The 26,346-nt window shown below is 37.2% G+C and overlaps 2 protein-coding genes across 2 annotated transcripts in view; both read left to right on the top strand.

The window, feature by feature from the left end:
- ipo5.S (importin 5 S homeolog) overlaps positions 1 to 18,025 on the top strand; it is a 32,163-nt gene extending 14,138 nt beyond the window's left edge. The window contains 16 exon segments of the mRNA NM_001100940.1: positions 988 to 1,112; positions 1,217 to 1,306; positions 1,923 to 2,096; positions 2,567 to 2,785; positions 2,909 to 2,992; positions 3,588 to 3,720; positions 3,985 to 4,106; positions 5,527 to 5,623; positions 6,642 to 6,814; positions 8,015 to 8,126; positions 8,210 to 8,265; positions 10,446 to 10,568; positions 11,548 to 11,767; positions 13,674 to 13,902; positions 15,300 to 15,441; positions 17,002 to 18,025. Of these exon segments, the coding sequence (NP_001094410.1) occupies positions 988 to 1,112; positions 1,217 to 1,306; positions 1,923 to 2,096; positions 2,567 to 2,785; positions 2,909 to 2,992; positions 3,588 to 3,720; positions 3,985 to 4,106; positions 5,527 to 5,623; positions 6,642 to 6,814; positions 8,015 to 8,126; positions 8,210 to 8,265; positions 10,446 to 10,568; positions 11,548 to 11,767; positions 13,674 to 13,902; positions 15,300 to 15,441; positions 17,002 to 17,088 (2,186 nt within the window). The 3' untranslated portion in view covers positions 17,089 to 18,025.
- A 3,631-nt stretch (positions 18,026 to 21,656) lies between these two features.
- LOC108709752 (FERM, ARHGEF and pleckstrin domain-containing protein 1) overlaps positions 21,657 to 26,346 on the top strand; it is a 116,246-nt gene continuing 111,556 nt past the window's right edge. Inside the window, exon 1 of the mRNA XM_018249871.2 lies at positions 21,657 to 21,792. The gene's annotated coding sequence lies outside the window, so the exon portion shown is untranslated. The remainder of the gene's footprint in view (positions 21,793 to 26,346) is intronic.

Below are 26,346 nucleotides of genomic sequence, written 5' to 3'. Positions count from 1 at the left end.
CCACTGGGCCAGTCAATCTGATAGAATTAAAATCAGCCATGTTTGGTCAGCATGTGTACACTAGGTCAAAGTTGTCATAAAAAACATGCAGTAAAGGGCAGATTTCTGTTACAGGATAAAAATTTAACTTGAATACTGTTACTAGTACATGTTATAGGTGTTTTTTTGCCTAAAAAACAAAATTCTAACAACTTAAAAAACTTAATGTGCTTTTAATGTTATTTATAAAAACAATTTGCTTTAACTCCTAAAAAAATCATTCAACTCCTCTGTTTTTAAAGCAGCCAATACACCAAAAACTGAGCCTTTGTCAAAGTAATAAAATATAATGTTGTTTTGCTCTGAACTGTTCAGAATAGTGTTTGCTTCAGAACGACTATTATATTAATATAAACAAGCTGCTGTGCAGCCTGTACTGTTTCTTTAATATACTAGTGTATTTTCCATGTTGATTAAAAGAAGTTTAATACATCACATACAAGGCATTTCATCACTGCCTGAGCTCAAAAATATAAACCACATCCTTTGGTAATACTAAACCAAAATCAAAGTTAAACTACATAAACCATAACTATTGGAAAACCTTAAACAATTTATATATTAATTGAACCTGGCATATAGCTGTATAATAGCTGTTAAACACAATCCAAAATTAAGTGGTGTTCTTAGAAACAGAATTGCTTCTGCCAAATCCTCCATCATAGAAGCTCTTACATCTAATTTGATTATTTTCAGTACTTGTGTTTAAAGTTATTAGCAGTCAGTATAAGATACCCAATATTGCTCCTGACTCCAACGCCATGGCTCTGACTCCACAGCTCTGTTTTCAATAGGAATATATATACAAATTACTTCAAAATAATTACAAAAATTGTACCAAACATATATTACAAAGTTGCTTAGAACTATGTTTTCTACTATTTGGGAACATATACTTTGTGGGTTAACCTTCCCTTTAATGTTTTCTGTTTGACTGGTTTGTTGCAGCTGACTGGAAGTACAGGCATGCTGGTCTTATGGCATTGTCCGCCATTGGGGAAGGTTGTCACCAGCAGATGGAGGGCATTCTTAATGAGATGGTCAATTTTGTTCTGCTCTTCCTTCAAGATCCTGTAAGTACTTTACAAATACTTTAAATATAAACTTTTGTTTTCTGAAATACTCCTTGTATATTTATTGACCTAAATGTTGTTTAATTATAATTTTTTTTTTGCAGCACCCTAGAGTACGTTATGCAGCATGTAATGCTATTGGCCAGATGGCTACTGACTTTGCTCCTGCTTTCCAGAAGAAGTTTCACGAAAAGGTAAGAAATTTCTGACCACCATTGCATGAAAATGTCTTTAGCCAGAGTAATGTTGGCAATACACTAGATGATCCACTCTTTAGTTAAGGTCACCAAATGAACAGATTGTTGCCTGATATGGCCTCCTATGTGCTGGGCCCTATTAGCCTGATTGATCGTTTGGCCCTGAGACCAACCATTTGATGGTCACTAGTGCAGGCAGTTGGAGGTGGACCACATTAATTTGCCTCTGCAGTCCCTACCCCAATAGAATTTTAAAAACTGCTTTATATGTATATGGTTGATATGCAACTATATATCTATCAGGGAGGTAATCAGAAAGAGTCCATACACAGGCAAAAAAGCCTCCAGCATGGTCTGAAGGGGCTGAATCGGCGGCTTAAATATGCCTGTATTTGGCCAGCTTTTTTTTTTATATTATTGTTCTATTGACCTTGTAATAATATGTATACATTCCATTTATATTTGGTGTGGTCCCATGCTGCTAGTTTCCTGACTTTATTCCCTGTTACAAATCCTGAATGTATTTCTCAGGGGATTTTCTGCAAAGACTGTTTACAGTTGCTAAGCATGTAGTGATATGACATTTTTAACCAAATATCTGTTTCTACCCTAGGTGATAGCAAGTCTTCTGCAAACTATGGAAGACCAGGCAAATCCACGAGTTCAGGCCCATGCAGCCGCTGCTCTAATTAACTTCACCGAAGACTGTCCAAAGTCTCTTCTGATTCCATATCTTGATAACCTTGTAAATCACTTGCACTCAATTATGGTGGTGAAACTGCAGGAGGTATGATAAAAAAAAAAGCTTGCTTTTTTTTTTACTGTTTGATTTTTACCACCTCAAGAGCCTATTTCACCATTACATTAACTTTAGTGTGCTATAGACTGTGCCAATTCTAATCAATTTTCAGTTGACCTTTATTTTTGATATCTTAGCCTTTCAATTGTTTGGCTTTTTTTGTCTGCCTATTACCTGTTTACAAATATGAATTACTGAATTTGTTATTGTAACTTATTACTTAACTTTCTATTTAGACCCTCTCCTATTCATATTCCAAGCTTTCATTTACAGTAAACCACTGCCTTGTTGCTAGGGTCAATTGGACCCTAGAAACCATATAGCATCTGAAATTCCAAACTGGGGAGATACTGAACAAAAAGCTAAATTATTAAATAATTCAAACCCCATAATAAAATTAAGTCAACTTTCTTTCTTTGCTCTAATTGCTCATTTTTGGTTTATATTTTTCCCTGTAGCTGATCCAGAAAGGAACAAAACTTGTCTTGGAACAAGTTGTAACTTCAATAGCATCTGTTGCAGACACTGCTGAGGAAAAGTTTGTCCCATACTATGATTTGTTTATGCCTTCACTAAAACATATTGTTGAGAACGCTGTACAGAAGGAACTTCGACTATTAAGAGGCAAAACTATTGAGTGCATCAGTTTGATCGGTTTGGCTGTTGGTAAAGAGAAGGTAAGCATTTCTTGTATGACAAAACAGAACTTTTGAATATATTTATTTGTATTAGGTAATGGCAATATTATTCTAAGATTCTGAAGTAAAACTAATTTTTGCATATGTTCTATTCTTTTGCAGTTTATGCAAGATGCGTCTGATGTCATGCAGTTGTTGCTGAAGACACAAACTGATTTCAGTGATTTGGAAGATGATGACCCACAGGTGCGGATAAGTAGATTAATGAAAAGGTTATATAATACAAATTCAGTTTCAACAGTATCACTTCTATACATATGTGACTTTGCAATTGCATTTTGCTTTGAGTTCTGTAAACACTGGTTTTTTATCCCTACGTTCTTTAGTTTGTTTGTTTTGCCTTGTAAATGTTGTGTACAATATAAGTTGCCCGTTCGCGAAAAGACCAGTTTGCTAGATCTAGGGTTGCCACCCGGCCGGTATTTTACCGGCCTAGCCGTTAAAACACCTGCCAAGGCTGGGGCCGGTATTACAAATTTACCGGCAATGTAGCTGCCGGTAAATTTGTAATATCCTTAAAAAGACCCCCTCGGCCTGCCCTCAATCCCTTGTAAAACTTACCTTGTCCTTCGGTTCTTGTCCTGGCCGTGCCGTGGCCCGCCCCTTTGACGTCACGCCACACACCCTTTTGTACCCACCCCCACCAGCCGGAATTTTTTTTGGGAAAAGGTGGCAACCCTAGCTAGATCCTGTGGGTGGCCAGTTTGGGCCGATCGAACCACATACTTATTTTTATCCATGTATAGACCTTTAGTATTGTTAATGTTTTCCTTGTTTTTAGATTTCCTATATGATCTCTGCCTGGGCAAGAATGTGCAAAATCCTCGGAAAGGAATTTCAGCAATATCTTCCCGTGGTCATGTTCCCTTTGATGAAGACTGCATCTATAAAACCTGAAGTGGCCCTACTTGATAGTGAGTACTTACCTTGTAGTCATTTCTTAGGCTGTTACTGTACATCAATATACACTAGCATGAGAGTTAAAAAGGCTGTGCTGAAAAGCCCTTTATAAGTGCATTACAGCACAGCAATGAACTTTAAAGCCTTGTTTATAGGACCAGAACTTGGTTGCCACCCATCGTAAAAGACAAGAAACCAGATAAGCTGAGAATTCTTTAAAATAAAAGATTTACTTTTTTTTTTTAAGTAAATAAGAGTTGTTTTTTTTTTTCCCTTAGCGCAAGACATGGAAGGCATGGGAGAGGATGATGGCTGGGAGTTTGTTAATCTTGGTGATCAGCAAAGTTTTGGAATCAAAACTGCAGGTCTAGAAGAAAAAGCAACAGCATGTCAGATGTTGGTGAGTGCTACAGAAATGTGAATGTATAAAGACATACTCCTTCGTGTCAACTAAAATGGAAATGATGTATATTGTAGGGGATCTAATGTCACAAACAAAGGGGTTGATTTATGAAAAATGTTCTGTTCCTTGATATTGTATGCAAATGTTAGTATTAAAGGGATACTGTCGTGGGAAAAACATTTTCTTTCAAAATGAATCAGTTAATAGTGCTGCTCCAGCAGAATTCTGCACTGAAATTCATTTCTCAAAAGAGCAAACAGATTTTTTTTATATTCAATTTTGAAATCTGACATGGGGCTAGACATATTGTCAATTTCCCAGCTGCCCCAAGTCATGTGACTTATGCTCTGATAAACTTCAATCACTCTTTACTGCTGTACTGCAAGTTGGAGTGATATCACACCCTCCCTTCCCCCCCCAGCAGCCAAACAAAAGAACAATGGGAAGGTAACCAGATAGCAGCTCCCTAACACAAGATAACAACTGCCTGGTAGATATAAGAACAACACTCAATAGTAAAAACCCATGTCTCACTGAGACTCCTTCAATTACATTGAGAAGGAAAAACAGCAGCCTGCCAGAAAGCATTTCTCTCCTAAAGTGCAGGCACAAGTCACATGACCAGGGGCAGCTGGGAAATTGACAAAATGTCTAGCCCCATGTCAGATTTCAAAATTGAATATAAAAAAATCTGTTTGCTCTTTTGAGAAATGGATTTCAGTGCAGAATTCTGCTGGAGTAGCACTATTAACTGATGCATTTTGAAAAAAACATGTTTTCCGATGACAGGATCCCTTTAATCATAATCGTGAAGATTTTTCTTTTCAGGTTAACCTAGTTTATAAAGTGTTTTTCAAATTTTCACAGCATTTTGAAGTAGGGTGCCGGTCCATAATAATTGGTCTGTCACACAGAATAGACATGAGTATAGTTAAAGAGCCAACCCAATAAAACATAAGATTCAGCTCCTACTGTTCTTAAATCTGTATAATGGTTGTGTTGGGGGCATATCCTCTGCCATATGTTGTTTTTTTTTGTCATTTTTAATTGGGTTTTTCAAGTTTACAATGAAACGTACAATCTGGGCTGCAACATAGCTTTTTTTATTGTACCTGGAACCTATACCAAATGTACATTGTCCCAGCAAACATCCTTGCTTCCTATAGGATACATTACAGATTTTTTACCACACTTGTTTTAATTTTACAGAATAAGGTTTGTTTCCATTTTTACATTCCCCTTGGTAGGGGGAATTAACTTAGTGGGGTGGTGCAACTGTGAATTTTGCACTGTACTTGTCTATTGCTGTTAAGATGTGGTGTGCTGGGTTTTTTTTCTAACTAAAAAAAACTGCACATTGCTGCTTCAATTAAAGAAGAGCCAATGTTTTTCTACTGTTAATGTGCTTTCTCTGTAGGTTTGCTATGCTAAAGAACTAAAAGAAGGATTTGCAGACTATACTGAACAAGTTGTGAAGCTAATGGTCCCGTTGTTAAAGTTCTATTTCCACGATGATATCCTTTACAAAGACATAATGTTTGCAATGCCTAACACCCAGCATTGTTTGAGACACGTGTATATAGTTATAGGCCTACTAGAAAAACCTAAGTGGCATGTTTGTTAAAAAGTAAGCAAGCCTGGGAAAGATCCATTGATTAAGGTCCTAGTTACATCTGCTCGCCCAGTTGCAGGTTTTCTATTATCTAATTTATTTTACTATATTATAGGCTGCCCTTATATTAGTCTACTATGCTACAAATCTTATCTGAGGCAGTGTATGCCTGTGTTCAGCATAAGTCTCTGATTTAGGCTCTCAGGGTAACTGTAGAGTAAACTCCATTGTGTGTCCAAGTGCATGGGATTTTCCATACCTTTTTCCAGCTTAGTTGCCCTTCTCTGTACCCTCTCTTATACAATAATGTCCTGTTTGAGCTGCCCAGATTGACATTAATTGAGCTGCATAGTTTTGTGTCATCTGCAAACACTTATACATTACTTACAATACCCTTCATATACCCCTTGTTGTAAAAAATACTAGAAGTCACTAATTAGTTCCATGACCATATAAAGGTAGGAAGAAAAATGCAAGTGCTTTTATACAGGTCATAGAACTCTGATGTACATTATTATACAGAAGTTTTGTAAGTCATGTGACCAATTAAGCATAATTTATAACTGATGTAAATATGTACCCTTTATAAGGACATAATTACATGATAATCATTGCTCTTGTGTATTATAAGGATATAACTAACATGATATTCATAGCTCTTGTGTATATGGTTATATAATAACTTTTAAGATAAGATGGACATTATGTCTTTAAAAAGGAGGTTTGTGCGTGCATGTGTGTGTGCATATGTATGTGTGTGTGTGTGTGTGTGTGTATATATATATATATATATATATATATATATATATATATATATATATATATATATATAAAATTACTTTTCATAAATTTTTCCATGAAATCTGAAAATCATGTTTTCCCAACATTTGCTTGATTATACTTCCATAACTTCATGACACGTGTTAGAGTGGCAGCTGCAGAATCCATGCCACTACTTTTGGAATGCGCAAGAGTTCGTGGCCCAGAGTACTTGACCCAAATGTGGCATTTTATGTGTGATGCGCTTATCAAGGGAATCGGAACAGAACCAGACTCTGATGTTCTTTCAGAATTAATGCATTCCCTTGCTAAAGTAAGGAATTTCCACATTAACATTAAACATTTATTTTGTTTGACGTTTTCTGACTCTCTTCACCTCTTCAAGCATTTATTTACTGTCAAGGTCAATGTATGGGGCAAATGTATGCTTGCTTCCATTAACCCACTAGCAAAATAATTGCATTTTTTAAATCCCCCACCACTACTGAACTAATTTAATAATTCCGTATTGTAATTGCCACTGCAGTTCATTTTAAGACAAAATTAGCTTCTATTTGACTTTCAAATATAGATTGTGTAAACCGCTGGTAGCAAAGTACATCCCAGCATTAATCTCCGAAATATAAAGTGTTTCCAAGAGATGTTCTAAATATCAGTAGACCTCACAGGTACTATAGCATTGGACTGTTTTGGACTGAATTTTCCAGGTAGTTTAGTACAGGTAGTTGATCTTTTCTCCAGACACAGATATCTAGAAAGCTCCAAGTTATGGGCCATTCTTATTTTTTTTTCTTCTCTTTCATAAAGAGTACCTTGTACTTTGATAGTAGCTGTGCTTTCATAACTCTATATTGGTAGCTAAATAATCCTATTGAGGATTAAGTCTTGAGGTATGGTGATCCTAAAAACGAAAAAAACATTACCTGGAAACCACCAGGTTACACACATTTTGGGTGGCAGATCCCTTGCCAATAAATACATTTAGGGGCAGATTTATCAAAGGTCGAAGTTAAAAACTTCGAATTTCGAAGTAATTTTTGGGTACTTCGACCATTGAATAGTCCAACTTCGATTCGTAGTTGAAAAAAACATCGAAATTCGAAGGTCGAATTTTTTTGAAGTGACCATTCGCCACCTAAAAGTGCTGTTTTAGCCTATGGGGGACCTCCTAGAACCTGTATGGAGGCAATTGGGGGAGTTTGGGAGATCGAAGGTCGAAGTTAAAAAAAAATTCGAAACAAAGTAGTTTTTTAGGGTCGAAGTGGGCCTACTTTGAATCGTACGATTCGAAGAAGGCCCACTTCGACCCCAAAAAATTTCGTCCACCATTCGGTTGGTCTTTTTGAATTTCACACTTTTTTGACCTTTGATAAATTTGCCCCTTACTGTAACTTTTAAACTGTAAAAAGTACACTCTTTTCTTTTTTTGGTCATCCTTTACAAAAGCATGCAAAAATGTAATCGGTAATATTTTCAGCATAAAATACTTATATAAGATTACGTTGTTTGACAGTGCATTGAGGTAATGGGTGATGGCTGCATAAACAATGAACATTTTGAAGAGCTTGGTGGAATACTGAAGAGCAAACTAGAAGAGCACTTTAAAAACCAGGAACTCCGACAAGGTATTACTTTGACTGCTGAATGTTTAATTATCTCTGACAATAAACCACAAAAGCAAACATTTTTTGTTTGGTTTTTTTTTCAGTGAAAAGACAAGATGAAGATTATGATGAGCAAGTTGAGGAGTCATTACAAGATGAAGTAAGCATGGTTTTATTTGGGGAATATCCGGCATATTCCCAATGGCTACTTATTTAAAACGAATAACTTCCTGTAGAAAAGTGTGCTCCTATCATGTTCTAAATTGGCAATTGATTCTCCATTAACGTGTTGATGGGGTAATCTGGTAATTATCAGAAATACTTTTCAAGTAGGATGATAAACGATGTGTCAACTAATCTGAATATTAGTCTAACTGCAGTAATAATTCCATGCATGACAGCATTTTTACTTTAATTGCTGATGTTCCAATGCTCAGTGTTGCAAATAGTGTGCAAATGGTTTCAACTGGCCCTGATAAATGCAAAAACAATAAGAAACCTTTATGTATTTGGATCTGTTCTGCATTTTGGGTCAGACATTAAAACAGAAAGTGAAAATAGCTTCATTTGCAACTGTCTTACATATGGAAGGGTTTCATTTACAAATTCCAGGCATTTAAACACCATTCACAACTGAACTTGTGCATGTATTAAAACATATTTCAATTATTTATTTAAGCAAATTGTGCCTAGCCCTGAGGGTGTCGTATTGTGGCCAGAAGTGCATACACTATTTATAAATAATCGTATATTAATGCATTTCACTCTCTAACACTTATGTACCTATCTGACCTGTCGCTTATAGCAGAAACAAAGTAACTAGTTACCGGAAACAAATTGCATTGATTCCTAAAATCAATAATCCCCTCAGACATTAAGTGACAGTGTTGCCCCCCTTGTTCAACATGAATTCAGTAAACAGGGTTTTGAACATACTTATAATTTAATTAGAAAATGTATGTTTATATATAAGGGATACTGTCATGGGGAAAAAAAATTTTTTCAAAATGAATCCGTTAATAGTGCTGCTCCAGCAGAATTCTGCACTAAAATCCATTTCTCAAAAGAGCAAACAGATTTTTTTATATTCAATGTTGAAATCTGACATGGGGCTAGACATATTGTCAATTTCCCAGCTGCCCCCGGTCATGTGATTTGTGCCTGCACAATGCTTTCTGGCAGGCTGCTGTTTTTCCTTCTCAATGTAACTGAATGTGTCTCAGTGAGACATGGGTTTTTACTATTGAGTGCTGTTCTCAGATCTACCAGGCAGCTGTTATCTTATGTTAGGGAGCTGTTATCTGGTTACCTTCCCATTGTTCTTTTGTTTGGCTGCTGGGGGGGGGAAGGGAGGGGGGTGATATCACTCCAACTTGCAGTACTGCAGTAAAGAGTGATTGAAGTTTATCAGAGCACAAGTCACATGACTTGGAGCAGCTGGGAAATTGACAAAATGTCTAGCCCCATGTCAGATTTCAAAATTGAATATAAAAAAATCTGTTTGCTCTTTTGAGAAATGGATTTCAGTGCAGAATTCTGCTGGAGCAGCACTATTAACTGATTCATTTTGAAAAAAATGTTTTTCCCCATGACAGTATCCCTTTAATTCTGAAATTAAAGTCAAATTCTACATTTAAACCAATCCACTGAAATGCCCTCTGTATAAACAAACCCCATCCTTCCCGAGCTACAGCCTAGTAGGCTTTCAGATAAGAAGCAGCTTATTATACAGAAGTTGCTAATTGGACTTTTTATTGTGCTGTGAAACGGAAGTAGAATTTTATTGCAAGTTAAAACAATAGGTGAAAAGTATTTTGAGCACAAACCCTATTAAACTTTTGTTGAAAGATTTCTGATTTCAGATGTGGTAAATACAATATTTAGGAAACGTGGAAGTTAAATTCTACAGAAAATATATTCTCCCAAGTCAAAGAATTAAAGCAAAGGAAGGTCAGGTGGCACCCAATCCCATGACTGGATAAAACATCGGAGCAACATTCTTAAACATTGCTGTTAAATTGATATGAGCTCCATTTTTAGAATAGAGAACCCATGACCCCCCCCCATTTCCTTCCACCCTATCTTTTCCCTCATTTCTTTTCTAACCTTCTCTTGTAATTATACATGTTCTGTTGGAAACTGTTAAAAATTTTTTTAGAGCTTAGAGCATTATATAGTAGGGAAATAAAATTCTATATCAGAGGCAGGTATTCGGTAATTCTAAATATGTACATTTAGAAGTAACATGGGATATATATATATATATGAATAAAAAACACATTTAATGTTTTGTAACACTCAAATATCTGCTTCTGAACATCATTTTGTCTTGCTTTACAGGATGATAATGATGTTTACATTTTGACTAAAGTATCGGACGTTTTGCACTCTATATTCAGCAGCTACAAAGAGAAGATCTTGCCCTGGTTTGAGCAGTTGTTACCATTGTTTGTTAACTTAATTGTGAGTATTATTTTACAAAATCAATATTATTCTTAGACTTTTGTAGATAGGCATAGTTGCCCAAAAGCAGTAGTTTGTAGTAAGTTAATGGTGTTAACATAACATTTTACTTGGTGCATAGTGTGGGACATTCTAAACGGTTTCCATATAATGAAAATCACCTGTGGGACAATTTAAAGGTCACCTGTGTCCTTTTTTAACCCAGATGATACCAACTGCAGCAGTATCTCATTAGCCACTTTTAAATATCAGACAGGCTGTAAAATATTGTAGTCAAACTACATCTTACATGTGATCCACAGGCCATCAGCGCTCGTGATCAAGCTGTTGATACAAAGAGCCCAAACATGGAGTGAAATCGGAGCATTTTCACATATAATTAAGAAGACTAAAGATTAAGAAAGAAGTAGCCTCAACATTAAACACTTTTTTTTTTTTTTACAAGAACAAGGTGGCCACAGTTGCCTAGAGCACATCGTGCATGTCACTAACACTCAGAACACGGTCTAGCTGGGTTGTATGAACAACTTTAAAGTCATGAAACATTACCATTAGTAGTAAGTTCAGAATGTAAAACACTTTTATTCTGCAGAGAATGAATGAAAATGAGTTTAAATGAAAAATAAATGTTTTGGCTTAATTACAACATTGTTTCATGTAGTATGGGAATCACTCACGACAGCAGAATAACTGCAAATGTGCTATTTATTATGTCACACTTGAAAAAGGGCCAATAGGCCCGAAACATGTCGTGTGGTGACATAATAAATAGCACATTTGCAGTTATTCTGCTGTCGTGAGTGATTCCCATACTACATGAAACATTGGATACTTACAGGGTGCCAGAGACGGAGCATCCGGGGAACCACCACGGGAAGGAAGGCGTAAGCACTAATCAGTGTAAAACCGTGTACTATTAATTACAACATTGACTATGCATGCATACATATTTTAATCTGCCTTTGTTATTCTCCTGCAGTGTCCTAACAGGCCTTGGCCCGACAGACAATGGGGACTTTGTATTTTTGATGATGTAATAGAACATTGCAGCCCATCTTCCTTTAAATATGCAGAGTATTTCCTAAGGCCACTGCTACAGTCAATTTGTGACAGCAGCCCTGAAGTTAGGCAAGCTGCTGCTTATGGTATTGGTGTAATGGCACAATTTGGAGGTGACAATTATCGCCCCTTCTGCACAGGTAGGTACTGACAAAACTGCTATTTGCTAATCTAGCTTGGTTCAAAGAGCCAGATGTATGTTAAGAAATAAGTTTAAAATTAAACATTTTCCCTATATCTCTGCCTGATTTTTAAGATTAGGTTTAGATTAAAGATTAGGTTAGTTTTAAATTGATTTTGTGCTTAAACTACAAGTACAAATGTGCCCAGTGAGTTTGAAAATGAGACTATAATGTTCAGTAAGCATGCAATGTAATATCTTGGGAAATTCTAACTGTGCTAGTCTTACCATGACACTGCCTCTTATAAGTACTTATCTAAAATGTAATGTTTTGTGGTGTCTGCTATGTGTTCAGCACTTTTTTACTGTGGCAGACAGAAAACAAAGCATATTTAAAAGAAATAAAAATCAAGTCCCATGTGCAATGTAATGTGCTGTTTTTTTTTGTTTTTTTTTGGTGTAGCAGCTTGAGTTGCAGTATGGATCTGAGTATAACCCAGGAATGTCGTAATAGACCATTAGTAATGCTTGTGTTTACGTTTAAGCATTTTAGATTCTAGGTTTCTTTTCACTTAAAGGTCTAAAGGACAAATTACACCTAAAAAGGCATACAACAATATTCACCCTGAATTCACGAGCACCATGAATCGGCACTCACACATTCACCTGCACAGGTCTTTAAGTACAAATCTGGGGAATCTGAAGCAATCACTGGCATTAGTAGCAAATATGAAGTGTTGCAAGTTTACCACAGCCCACACATAGATTCAGATTGTGAATTCTAAAGCCCCTTTCAAAAAAATGGTGTGAAACAAATTAATGGGAATCTATTCAGGTTGCTGATTACAACCTCAAGTGGCGAATGTGAAGCTCCACATTTCAGTTTGCCATTATCATGTGCCATGTTCCATAGCCAAATAGAAGTATTCAAGCTAAGGGTGCTAATGCCTCAAAAAACTAAAAATCTTATACTTTCTATAAAGCGGGCCATAGATTCAAATATACAGTTGTAAGAAACAAAGATTTGTGTGATTTTCTGATCAATTGGAGTGTCCTGACATTTTTTTGTGATGACGGAAGGACCAACTCCCCCCCCCCAATACGTTGATGCACAAGTGGTGACAATTAAAAGGGGCAAACTACCAACTTACTAAGGTGACCATAGATCTTTACAAGAAAGATTGTTAATCTTTCTTGTGATCTATGGCCACCTTAGTAACTGAAGCATCTGATGGTGTTGGGGCTTTAAAATAAAATAATCCAGAATGTGTATGAAAGTATTGTTTAAAGGGGGCCCTTCATCCAATATTCAAAATTCTATTTTATCACATTAGTCGAGCAAAATGAACTTTAATTACACAATATAAATGATTTGAATCTTGCTTCCGTCAGTCTGGGAATTCATAATTCTAACAAGCAGGCAGGAGCCATTTTGTGCACACTTTTATTAAGACAAGCCTTGAATCATCTCAGAATCTTGTTTGTGCACCTGAATGGGGGACCCGATGTCCATCCCCATGCCCTGGTTACACAATTAAATGGTAAAGAGAACGGGGGAATGTGTGGAGAGCAGTGACATCTAGGAAGTGCTGAATGGAAAGTGAAAGTAATTGTCTGCCCCGCCTCTATGCCCAGGGCATAGAGGCGGGGCAGACAATATTTGACAGCTGAGATTTTTAAATGAGCTTACAACAACTATGAATGCTTTAATAAAAAATAGAAATTGGATTTCATGTTTAATTTGAAAAGGACTTTTATTATACAGATTTTTGTGTCTGGGTGACCGGTCCACTTTTAGAGTAAGCATTTTACTTCTGTGATCAAACGGCAATTACTAGTAGCCACAACATTGGTTATTGTTCATGTTAAAGCTAAATCTTTTCAATACATCAATGTAATTGTTTTCCCATCATCTCTGGTTGCAGAAGCTCTTCCACTGCTTGTCGGGGTTATCCAGGCTGCAGAGTCAAAAACCAAAGAGAATATTAATGCAACGGAGAACTGCATTTCTGCAGTTGGCAAAATCATGAAGTTCCGACCAGACTGTATTAATGTGGAAGAGGTTCTGCCACACTGGTTGTCATGGCTGCCCTTGCATGAGGACAAAGAAGAGGCTGTTCACACTTATAACTTCCTTTGTGACCTCATTGAAAGGTGAAAACCCTGTAGTTTTATTTTTGACAGGAAAGTGTATATATATATATATATATATATAATCTCTCCATCCAGGTTACATGTGAGGAAACTGTAAACCTCAAAGCCTCAGATAACCTGTAGTTATTATGTTAAACTTCAATTAAAGGCCTGAATACAAAGATAAACAATTAGAATAAAAAACTAGGTGACATGCAAAGCTCCTTTAATTACATTCTTCTGCACAATACTAACAGTTAAATGGTACCTATGCTGCTTTGTACTTAGTACTGGGTGATATCACTAATGGAGAATAATGGAGAATTTCTTATTTCCTTTATTTAGAGAGAGATCTCTCTATATAGAGAGAGAGATTTATGTCTAACCTGCCATTCCCCCAATGTGTTTCTACCGTTCCCTTTTCAGTTCTTGTAAGGAAATTGTTACAGTAGGAAGTTATGGGGAAGGTTGAAGCCAGCCAGTCTGAGACACTGACAATTTAGGTTAGACTAATCCTCATTTAATGAAGTGACAGAGTTTGCCCAGGACTGGTAAATGTTAAATGCTAATTGGCTTCTATAGGTGACTTATTTCTTACTTTGGTTGCTACAGCAGCCGGAAAATGCAGGCCACTGTCAATCAGCCATTTTTATGTTTTAGTATTTTCTAGTATGGCCTATTCTTAGGAACTTATTAGTTGGTTTTCAATTTGTATAGTTTAATTGATTTCATTTTCTGTCTGAGGTTAACATTTTATTGTTTCTGCTTATTACTTTCCTCACAGTTTAGGCCTTCTCATATTCATATTTTAGTCTCTCATTTATATTACCACCAGCTGCTGGGGTAATGTGAACCCTAGCAACCAGATTGCTGCTGAAAGTTTGAACTGGGCAGTTTCACAAACTGCTAAATAAATTAAAAAAAGCAAGGAAAAACAATTGTAAATTGTCTATACATATCCCTGTTCTATGTCAAACTAAAAGTTAATTTGAAGGTGAAATACCCCATTACTCCTTGTGGCAGCATCAAGCCACCCAACTGCATAGCAAGCTACTTGTGCTGTTGGACTTGTATTTACTACAGTATGTATGACATGCTGCATTTTTTTTTTTTTTTTTTTTTTAGAAAACTGAGCATCATAAGTTCTCTCCTTTTAAAATGTGAAAATAAAAGAAAAGATCCTGTTTAGAGCATTTACTGTACACCAAATTGAGGAGGCAACAACTGGTTTAAAATACTGTGTATGAGCTATCAGATTATTTTGCTGGCATTTTACACACTTTATCATATACACAAACGAATTACACAGCTTATAACCACATATTAGTTACCATTAGCAAGGTCTATTAGACACTTGCTTTGTTAATCCTGTTAGACAAATCCTTTGCTTGATACATTTTTATATTTGTTTTCAACAGCAACAATCCAATTGTCCTTGGACCTAACAATTCCAATTTACCCAAGATATTCAGTATAATAGCAGATGGAGGTGTCCATGAATCCATTAAAAATGAAGAAGTATGTGGAAAACGGCTTGCAAATGTCATCCGTCAAGTTCAGGTAAAAAGCAAGCATTAAATTAAATGTACTAATGTTCATGCCTTTTTATGAATACTTCATAAAAGCTTGTGATGCTTAGTATAAAATAAGCTATATAATGAAGATCTAAAACTTTCATTTACGTTGTTATATTATAATTATTACATATTATAATTCTATTACTTTTTAGGTTACTGCATATTGTTCTGAAGTTACAGTTCTACTGGAACCTTTGATGACTTAATTTTCGTGTTACTCCTTCCTGTGTTTCACAGTTCCCATAAATTATAATGGGAAGCAGCAGCCACTGGTTGCATGCATTCTGTTGGCCATGGTCTCTCTAAAGGTGGCCATACATGGTCCAACTATTTATGTGCCAGATCAGCGGGGGGGATGAATACTATATAAGTGACTGTAAACGCATAAGGCCAACGTTCTGCTGTTCCTGAAACAGTAGTAACTGAATAGGAGCTGCAGAGTTGTTTCTCCTCTTCACTATCTTTTAGTTGAACAGACATTTTCCATCATACCATACATGCTTAGCGGGTTGTTCGCAAACTATCCAACCAAGGCTGAGCATCACCAGTTTAATAAAGATTTAGCAGTCAAAGGCTACAGTAACCCCTATTGTGCTCATTTATACAATACAGCCTAGTATTATTACCTGTAGAATGTATTACTACAAGGCAATACCTATGCTGGCACAGATTTTTGGCATCTCTCTACAGGCTATGAGAATGCCTGAGGAGTTGCACCTGCTGTGCAACATGCCATTTATGGTCCTGTTTGGTTGACCTTGCCCCCAGTAACGATATGGCATTCACCTTGACTACCCTATACAAATATGTAACCAGTATATGCAGTATTTTACGTGCGTTGAGTGGACTTACCGCTATGCACGGTGGGCCCGGGTGCACAGACCCTAGGCCTTCAGCAAAGGGAGCAGACACCAGGAAACATCAAAGGAGGCTGGCACAAGCCTGGACCCACACAGTAGTTGAGCCGGAGTCAGATTGTAAAAGGTTTAAATGCTTACATTTTATTCTCCATAATTAAGAACCAAGGCCTGACGCGTTTTGTGTCTACCAGGGACACTTAGTCATAGGCTACCATATGGTTTCTTGTAATGTGATTATAACACAATAAGAAAAGTAGTAGAGGTGATAAAATGAAGCTTGTGGACATCTAGTATAAGTCATTTCTAAAACAACTAGACTTGCTGAGTGATCATTTCACTACTCGTCCGAGCAGCTTCTTCAGTTCAACGGACTGATATGCAAAGTCCTTGGCATATAAATCCTTCCACTGATCCAATCACTGGTACATTGTAACTCTTCATAGAGGTGACACCTGAAGTGTTCTGAAACCACCGGGGTATAGATGTTAGAACAGCATTGTATGTCACAAGTAACACCTGCTTCTAGGAGTTGCATGACCTAATTTAAACTTTTTAAACATATGTGCTATATATATTTACTAGCGTACTATTATAATCTTACTGTCTTTAAAATATGTATACAGTACATAAGTGTTTTGAATATTTACAAAAGTTTATTAATATTCTTATACAATGTTTTGCAGGCCTCAGGAGTATTATTCACAGAATGTGTGTCACAGCTCAATGCAGCCCAGCAGAAAGCTTTACAGGACCTGCTCAGCACTGCGTGAAGGCCTTCACCACTACATATCAGGACAACTAACATCAAATAAACTTACCTCTTCTGTTTAGGTTTTCTTGTTTTAGTTTTTGAGCAAAAAGAACAGTAGTGCTTATAGGCCAAGTTTTAGCAGGCCATCAAAAACAGCGGGCAGAAAGCACTATGTATCAGACTTCATTGTCGAATGGATCGTTCTACAAGAGAGCTGCCCCCTGCAGACTCACAAATGGCTATAAAAGGATTATTTTTCTATCCTTATGTCTTCCCTCCTTATACATTTTCCACGTTTGTGGGTAGGGAGGGTTCACTTTGCCCGAGTTCCAATAAATTAGGACTGTGGGTGCTACTTTTGGTTCATATGACAAATTCTTCCCATGCACTGGAAGTACTTGCAGCACTTTTTGACATGGCACGATCAATGTGGTTCCACCACATGAGTTGATACAGTTAACATCTGTGCTTAGAATGATGTTGCCACAGTCAATAATGAACTCTGATATTTTACTTAATAAGTGGGATAGAAAAATTCCTTGTGCTTTGAAACATATCCCAAACCAAAGGTATGAAGGTATTGTGGAATTTTACGCACAGATTCATATTGGCATAAGGTTTTTTTTTTTGTGCCATCAGCTGTTTTCATAGGATTTATGGATTGAGGCAGGAAAATATTTAGCTTCTGGCCCTTGAATGTGAAAAATGTCTTTTGGCATGTCTTGCAACTCATTCACTCCTCAATAAACAACAATGAAATATCTCAACCAGCCTTTTGATAGGTTCATACTGTCTGACTTTATTCTGTACTTTCGATTTTCAAACATACTGTATTTGTGGTTTTCATACTTTGATGGGTTCTAGATCCATATGCGATCCACCATTTGTTTAATGCATATACTTTGCAAATCTTTAAAGACCTTAAATGATTGCTAGAATAAATTCAAGTTACCTTCCTTTTTGTTTATCCTTTTTAGATAATCTGCCAAATGTTGTTGAGAATCTAAGCTGTATCAGCAGGAACTCTGGCACTGAATTTACATTTTGCAGTGCAATATATACACTGTGTATGTGTATATAAACCTAGTACACAAACGTGTGTCTATATATACTGTTGTGTTCACACAAATGCATTGGAACATTGGGAACACGGCACAATATTTTCCAAATCAAAACATGAAGACAAATGTATCAATTTTGTGTTATTTCATTTCAGAAAGTGAAGAAAGGGGAATATTAGGCTGTTCCAAAAAATGGTGTCTAGTCTTCTTTACAAACTCAAACATTCACTGTATAAACTAAAAAATGTTTCAAGATGTTGCTTTCCTTTGAATCACTGAAATAATTATTTTTTTTTTAATTCAGGTAAGTTTTATTGAATAATATAGAAAATTACAAATTCAACAGTAATTGTATTGAAAACCATGCAGCGTGATATACATGGCATTGGTGATACAGCATAGATCAACATAAATGACACATTTCAGGATGCTTTAATTGGCATTTTCTACTCATACGGTTTATTTAAGGGGGTATTTCCTATTGTCTTTGTCACAGATTTTTCAGTTTAGCCTGTGTACTTAAAAAAAGTACTTTGCTAGGGGGGCTATATTAACACCCGTCTGAATGTTTAGTAGGCAAAGTTTGGGATCTGGAGCCAGTATAACGCCCACTGTTTCGGATAAAATCACCAGCACCCACTTTATAACTCCCAGATCTTAGGACAGAGCCAGAGTGTATGCATTAGTGTGCCTTGATCTTGGTTACATCTATGGCACAGAGGGGATAGGTTAGGAAACATTTTATGCAATCTGCTCCTAGTATAATACGCTCTGTGGATTAGATAAAGTTAGAGTATTATGAGCCTGGGGTTTATGGATACCTTGATTTGGACTTTAAGGGCCCCACTGCGTATCAGTTAAATCTCCCAGATCCTTTTCCCAGTGTGTTCTGCTCCTTATTGGGCTTATTTTTTGCTGATGTGAGCATATCACTGTATATAGGGTGGAGATTTTACCTGCCCCCCTCTCCTTGTTTAGCAGGATCATTACCGGATGTCCGGCCAGGTGTATAGAGCGGGAATTATACCAGATGTTTAACATTTGTCTAAAGCTCCCCATGGACGCGACAATTCTTCTTGCCGAACGACCGATTTTAGCAAAGTCCGACCAATCCTTCGAAATTATCGTGCGGTTAGTGGGATTCAAACGATTGACCATCTTACGATTTTTCGGCTGACATCGTCAGGAAATTGATCGGCCAGGTTAAAAAAATCTTTCTGTCCCAGTGCAATCTATCTATGTTTGCAGGGGCAAGCAGGCAGCTTCCCTTTGTTTTCCTGGCAAATTGGTCTTCTTAGTTGATGGCTAATTCGTACGATCGTTCTAAGAAAATCGTCGTCTTACGATGAGGATCAGATCTTTTAAAGGTTTTTTAAATGATTTCCGTAAAATGTGACCAAATCAGTAACAGCACAGATAGTTCCAATGTTATTTACTTCCTTCTATTATCCCAGCATCATATTTCAGCTTTAGCTGGCCTGGTATTATGGAGTAAAAGTGTTTGCTCTGCCAGAGAGTTAGTTTCAAGCTATATAAGCCACAACCAGATCACAGTTACAGACTTTCAGATTTCTGCTTTATAACTTTAGCTTGTAGGCTTTGGTTAGCTATTCTCATCTAATGTGCATCGGCCTAGAAAGCAATGCAGGTTCATTACATGCTGCTAGGCATTTGGTAGTGGGACAGGGCATTAAATATGCAGTGTAGGATAAATGGTTCAGCTGTAAGTGGAGTCATATGTATAAGTGCCCAGCAAGCTCTGCTGAATTTCATGTACACTCCTTAAAGGGGCAACTTAAAATGAGCCAGAAGCTTACTGGTCCATTAATGGGGTCATATAGCCAGCCTGATGTCTATTGGGCAAGTCTGAAAATCCTGTGATGGATCTGCATTGACTTGTATTGTGATCAGATTATTGGCATGGGAGCTTAAAGGAACAGTAACACCAAAAATGAAAATGTTTTAAGTAATCAACATGTAATGTACTACTGGTGCAACTGGTGAAATTGCTTCAGAAAAACTAGAATAGTTTATATAAATGGTTCTGTATAGCCATGGAGACAGGCACTCAAAGCTGAGAAAAGGCACAGGAAACACAGCAGATAACAGATTCTTCGGAACGTATCTGTTATCTACTCTATATCCTGTGCTTGAATGGCTGCCCCATGGCTACACAGTAGCTTGTTTATATAAACTTTTGTTGCATTTCTGAAGCAAACACACCAGTTTTACCAGTGCAGTGCAACAGCATATTATATTGTCATTCCTTTAAAACACTTGAATGTTTTGATGTCACTGTTCCTTTAACAATAGAATCAGTCTGATTGGGCCCTTCAGCTGCACAGCCATTTATAAGATATCTGTTCATTTGGCAACTTTGCAAAATAAGCTGATATTTCAGTGCAGGTTTAACTTTAATCTTTTTTCTGGTTAGCAGGGTCATTGGCCCCCTGAACTTAATACGTTCTTGTAATAAAGTCTACTATTTTTTTCCCAACACCTTGCCCTGAATCTCTGAGGGCCTGCCTTTTCTGCTGGACGCTGGTTATATCTCAATAGCCAATACTCCACAAAACAAAAGTTTAGACATTTTTAGGTAACACACTAAATCCTGATCCAACCACAACCAGTATTGTCCCCGTCTACCCATACCTCCACTCATTTTCATATATAGAAGTTGAGGTCATTATTAGTGATGGGCGAATCTGACCTGTTTCGCAGAAAATTCGTGAAACTGAAAATCTGTGAAATGCATTGGTCTATGGGCGATAACCTTTTTTTTTTTTTTTTTTTTTTTTTGAAGCGTGACAATTTTTTTTTCCAGCCATTAGTCTATGGGTGTCATCTTGGTGGCAAAACTTGGCGAAATATTTCGCTCATCGCTAGTCATTTATGCACCAAAGGGTCTAAAGAATAGAAATGCAGGATTCGGCCAAATCCTTCTGTCCGGCCAAGCCGAATTATAATTTGCATATGCAAATTAGGGGCGGAGAGGTAAATCACGTGACTTTTTGTCACAAAACAAGGAAGTAAAAATGTTTTTCCCTTCCCACCCCTAATTTGCATATGCAAATTCGGTTCGGTATTCGGCCGAATCCAAAATAGCGGATTCGGTGCATCCTTAATAGAAATATACAGATGTGGACACGCAGACACAATGTAATAATTGTATCATATGACTGTCTTGCACCTAGAAGGAGTCTCGGCTTCACTTCCTGCTGTTCCCATCATTCATACTCTGCCCTATCAGAACAATAGAAAGGCAGCCATGCCATGTGTAGCTCTTCGTATGCTCTCCATCTAATAATCTTTGTTTGGCTAAGGCTCAGCTGTGGAAATGGTGCTTATATGGATCTCTTAACATACGGTTGCCTGCACAAAAGAAATGCATAGGGAAGGTTGTTGGAGAGCAACGTCAATTATATCTGGTTTCCCAGATTCCACAGCTTCAGTCTCTGTGAATTGTGTAGAGAGATAAAAACAACATGTGCAGCTCAGGGAAAAAGCCATTCAGGCGAAGCGCGTAAGCGGGACTATGCTCATCTGTTGCAGAAGCGCCCAGTTCAAATGCACATGGAACTCTGAGGGACGCCGAGTAGCCATATCGAGATTTTGGGACGAACACAGAAATCCTTTTATGCAGTTTTACCAAGAAATTTAATGTGAGTGTATTTTTATTATTCATTAAACTGTGTTCAAGTGAATCTGCACATGTTGTTTTTATCTCTCTACACAATTTGCGGAGACTGAAGCTGTGAATACGGAATTAAGTAATTTTAACCCCTGCCTGTTCCAACTCACGTCTGGTGAGTGTTTTGTACTACCGGAGAACCGGAACCCCAGTAGGGCCCTCTGTGAATCTGTCGCTTGTCTGTGAATCAGATACATTCGGGTCCACTCCCGAGTTACGTTGCTTTTTTCTGAGTTCTCACATTTGGGGGTCACTAATTAGTAAAGGGTATATAGAATGAATGATTATTTTACAAGGTGATTAATCAACACGGGGATTTGTGCCATTCCCAGGACACATTTCACGGGACTTACTGTATTCACTAAGTGGCACATAAAAATTGTTAATGAACACAGCACAATGTGTGTATAAAATCACTAAGGGTGAAAGTAAACAAGTTGTTGGAACTACTACACTATATAAAAAAAAAATTCTGTTATTCTCCCTCCTCAAAAAAACGTGTTTTTCTGAGGAATACAGCAACTTTTGTTTTGAATAATGTTGCTTTCAGTAGCAATTAAATTACAAATTACCCCCGAGATTAACAAAAACACATCAAATGTGCAAATTTTGCAGGTATTTAACTTGTTGTGCTGCCCCAATACCAAATAGGGCCTAGAGTAGAGATGGTGGTTGGGTGGCTGTCAGCCTGAAGGCCATTGAGGGTTAGATTAGAATATTTAGCTGATGTGCTAGATGCCAGGGGGGGGGGGGTATCCAGGTCAGCTACCTTATTTAAAAGGTTTACAGACTTAAAATACACCTTACCAAATCTTTCCTATAACTGGGAACCAAGACGCTAGGATGTGTTAGAAGACTGTGGTTAGGTTGTATTTTTATGCACTGTCATTATAGCTATACAATACACAAGTTTACCTGTATATGGTCATGGAATTCCTCTGTGACTATCCTTATATTTTACAATAACGGGTACAGTATTCAGACCAACTGCCCCCTCTATTCCTGATAATCTCAGCCCAATGCTTAGTTTGGAGAACAGAAATAAACCTGCAATGTCTGTGCACCACTGCAACAAACCTCTTGATGCCCAGCATTATTTGGGGAATTGGGAGGCAAAAAGTATCACTCTCTTCTTTAGGTATGGTGGTTATATGAACATGTAGAAAGTTATGGCAGAGGGGGGACCTTCCCCAATCTATGGTCAGTGTCATGCTGTGCAGGGCTTATTATTAGCGGCTGGAAATAAGCAGAGGAGCTTTAGGGAGCAGAAGGATGAACATATTAGTACAGTGAGTTCTCTGTGTTCTGCTCTCTGAACACATTTTTAGATTTATTTTTCAGGAAAATATTTTATACTTTGTATAAACACAAATTCTTTCAGTAAAGAAAACTGAGAGAATTTGTTTCTACTTCCAAAAAGCACAGCGAGGCAAATATTTATATTTTATTTTAAAATATCTGATACAACTTGTCGGAATTCTTGTAGGTTGCAAACTTGAGGGTCTGCGATAAGTATATTCTTACATTGTACTGTGTTTGTTTCCATCCCAATATATAAAGAAGGTCTGATAGTTATACTCGGTCCCAGCTATGAAAAATCCAGGTACATTAAGGCAATGGGAGGGAGTAAGATAAATCTCACAGTTGCACCAGACAGCATGTTGTCATACTTGGGTACCAGATACCAAGTACATTTAAAACAATCACCTTGTAATCATCTATGTGCTAGAGCATTCTATTAGCAGCTGGTCCTGGTCCTCTACAGACAATCATGGCATTGCTGAATCACAAAGGAGGGATGAGGCAGTAGTGCAGGGTGCAGTCTGATGGCTTTTGCTGCAGTACCAAAGCAGTTTCCTAAATAGACAGAAAGCATAAGTAGAGGAATTTTGATCATTGTGAAGGACAATTGTGTATGCTTAAATGTTATTCACAAATCTATTTCACTTGCAGTACATATAGTGCCAATGTGCTTGTTCAGCATACTTTAACGAATTGCTTGCAAAATACAAGGTGCACAGATAAAAGGAAACCCTGCAATAAACTCCCTGCCTTCAGGCATCATTTCCCTTACTCATCTTATCTAAACACATAGCTAACTTCCACATACTGAATCATACACTAAGGGGGTTATTTATCAAAGTCCGGATTTATCTCAATATTTTTTGCTACAAAATCTGATCAAATCGGGTTTTTTTACGCTTATTTATGATTACATTTTCACTTAAATCTGCTTTGGGGGGGGGGGGGGGAGAATCATATTTTCACAATTTTTTTGGATTTTTCACCCGAAAACTCAGATTTTTGCCCAAAAACTTTGGGGTATTACACAAAACCTAGCACACATGAGAAAAATCATTGGGACTTCTCCCATTGAGGTTTTAGTAGCCGTCTAAAACAGAAAAAGTATCTGGAAGAAGCCATGGCATAACCTAAGCGGAAAGGTAAAAAATAAATAAAAAGTTAAGTGAATGTGACAGGAGATTCTAGATATAGCTACTGATTCTCATGATTGCTATTGTAATGTAAAAATAAACAAATTATACAATGTTCTGAGCATAACATTTAAGGGCCTTATTATCATGCTGTGTAAAAATTTAAGGAAAATATCACAGATATTCAGATATCATTTAGTTTTATTGATTTAAGCTTGAGTAAAATGCCAAGAAACAGCATTATCAGAAAAACAATGGCATGTTAAAGGGATCCTGTCATCGGAAAACATGTTTTTTTCAAAACGCTCCAGTTAATAGTGCTACTCCAGCAGAATTCTGCACTGAAATCCATTTCTCAAAAGAGCAAACAGATTTTTTAATATTCAATTTTGAAATCTGACATGGGGCTAGACATTTTGTCAATTTCCCAGCTGCCCCTGGTCATGTGCCTGCACTTTAGGAGAGAAATACTTTCTGGCAGGCTGCTGTTTTTCCTTCTCAATGTAACTGAATGTGTCTCAGTGAGACATGGGTTTTTACTATTGAGTGTTGTTCTTAGATCTACCAGGCAGCTGTTATCTTGTGTTAGGGAGCTGCTATCTGGTTACCTTCCCATTGTTCTTTTGTTTGGCTGCTGGGGGGAAAAGGGAGGGGGGGTGATATCACTCCAACTTGCAGTACAGCAGTAAAGAGTGATTGAAGTTTATCAGAGCACAAGTCACATGACTTGGGGCAGCTGGGAAATTGACAATATGTCTAGCCCCATGTCAGATTTCAAAATTTAATATAAAAAATCTGTTTTCTCTTTTGAGAAATGGATTTCGGTGCAGAATTCTGCTGGAGCAGCACTATTAACTGATTAATTTTGAAAAAAAAATTTTTTCCCATGACAGTATCCCTTTAGGTTTTCAGTGCTTTAAACTTACATGACATTAAAGGGCAAATTATGAAATTCACATTTTGAAACACTTAGCTGACAAATATTAAGGAATGGAAAACAGGCTAAAGTAAAAATGAGATTCATGTTAATTTTACTGCTGTGCAGTAAATTCTTTAGCGCAAAGCCATCTGCATTTATATAGCTTGTGTGTTAATATACATACAGTGAATAAATCTGCCCCAAAGGGTTCTGATTCTGAAATGAGAGGCTGAAACAATAGATTCAATATATAAAATATGGCAATTTTAGCCATATTCATTTTTAAGGTTTAGTTCTCCTTTAAGATGATTCTGGTCCTATATTCTAGAAGGTGAATATTTCAAGTAATTGTCTGTGACCTGCAATAACACTCCTTCACTCTTGTCTTGTATCTCTGAATGTTGGTTTTCCATCTGTTTAGAACTGACCTCTTGTGCTACATTACCGCCTTCTTTCCCCGGAATGTACAAATCTCCTCATTAAGGAAATTCTCAATTCTGTAAGTTCTGTATTCCAAGCTCCTAGGAGATATGATCCAGCAGCAATGGCCATCTTTAGCTAACTATGGTAAGCATGCCTGGACTGAGATTAAAAAAAAACTGGTATTTCTGAGGCCCAAATATCTCCCTACAGGCCAATAAACAGTGGCAGTCCATGGCAGATTATAGCAGCCCCTCTGCCATTTGCTAGAACTTCCATTGATTAAATAGAGATTATAGTAGCTGTAGACCGCTGCCATCATGGGTCTCATTGCTTGTGTTTCTGACTTACAAGGATCTAAACTAAAACCCACATGGTTTAATACGGTCTACAAATAAACAAGCCAGTCACCAATGCCATGAAAAATAATCAAACAACAGACACTTGTACTTGATTTAGTATGTTACTGTATATTATAGCCTATAATATAATTTATAGGGCTCATTCACACTATGTGCCAGGTGGAAAAAATGGGGAGGAATGCATTGCTATGTCTTTTGACCGCAATATTTTACCAGAATTTCAGCACAATTGTGGGCATTTGCAAACAGTGACGACTGATAGGTATGGGTGCCCAAGACACACCATGTCTCCCAACCCTGCTCATCATCTAATCAGGTGGCATCTGCCTCCTCAATTCCGCTAGCCAAGCACAACAAATCTTCTGCACACCTGCAGCTCCTGCTCCCTA

This window comes from Xenopus laevis, chromosome 2S (genome assembly GCF_017654675.1).
Source record: "Xenopus laevis strain J_2021 chromosome 2S, Xenopus_laevis_v10.1, whole genome shotgun sequence".
In the NCBI taxonomy this organism is placed as follows: Eukaryota; Metazoa; Chordata; class Amphibia; order Anura; family Pipidae; genus Xenopus; species Xenopus laevis.
The sequence above is the reverse complement of the archived record's forward strand: the minus strand, read 5'-3'. Positions and strand labels throughout refer to the sequence as shown.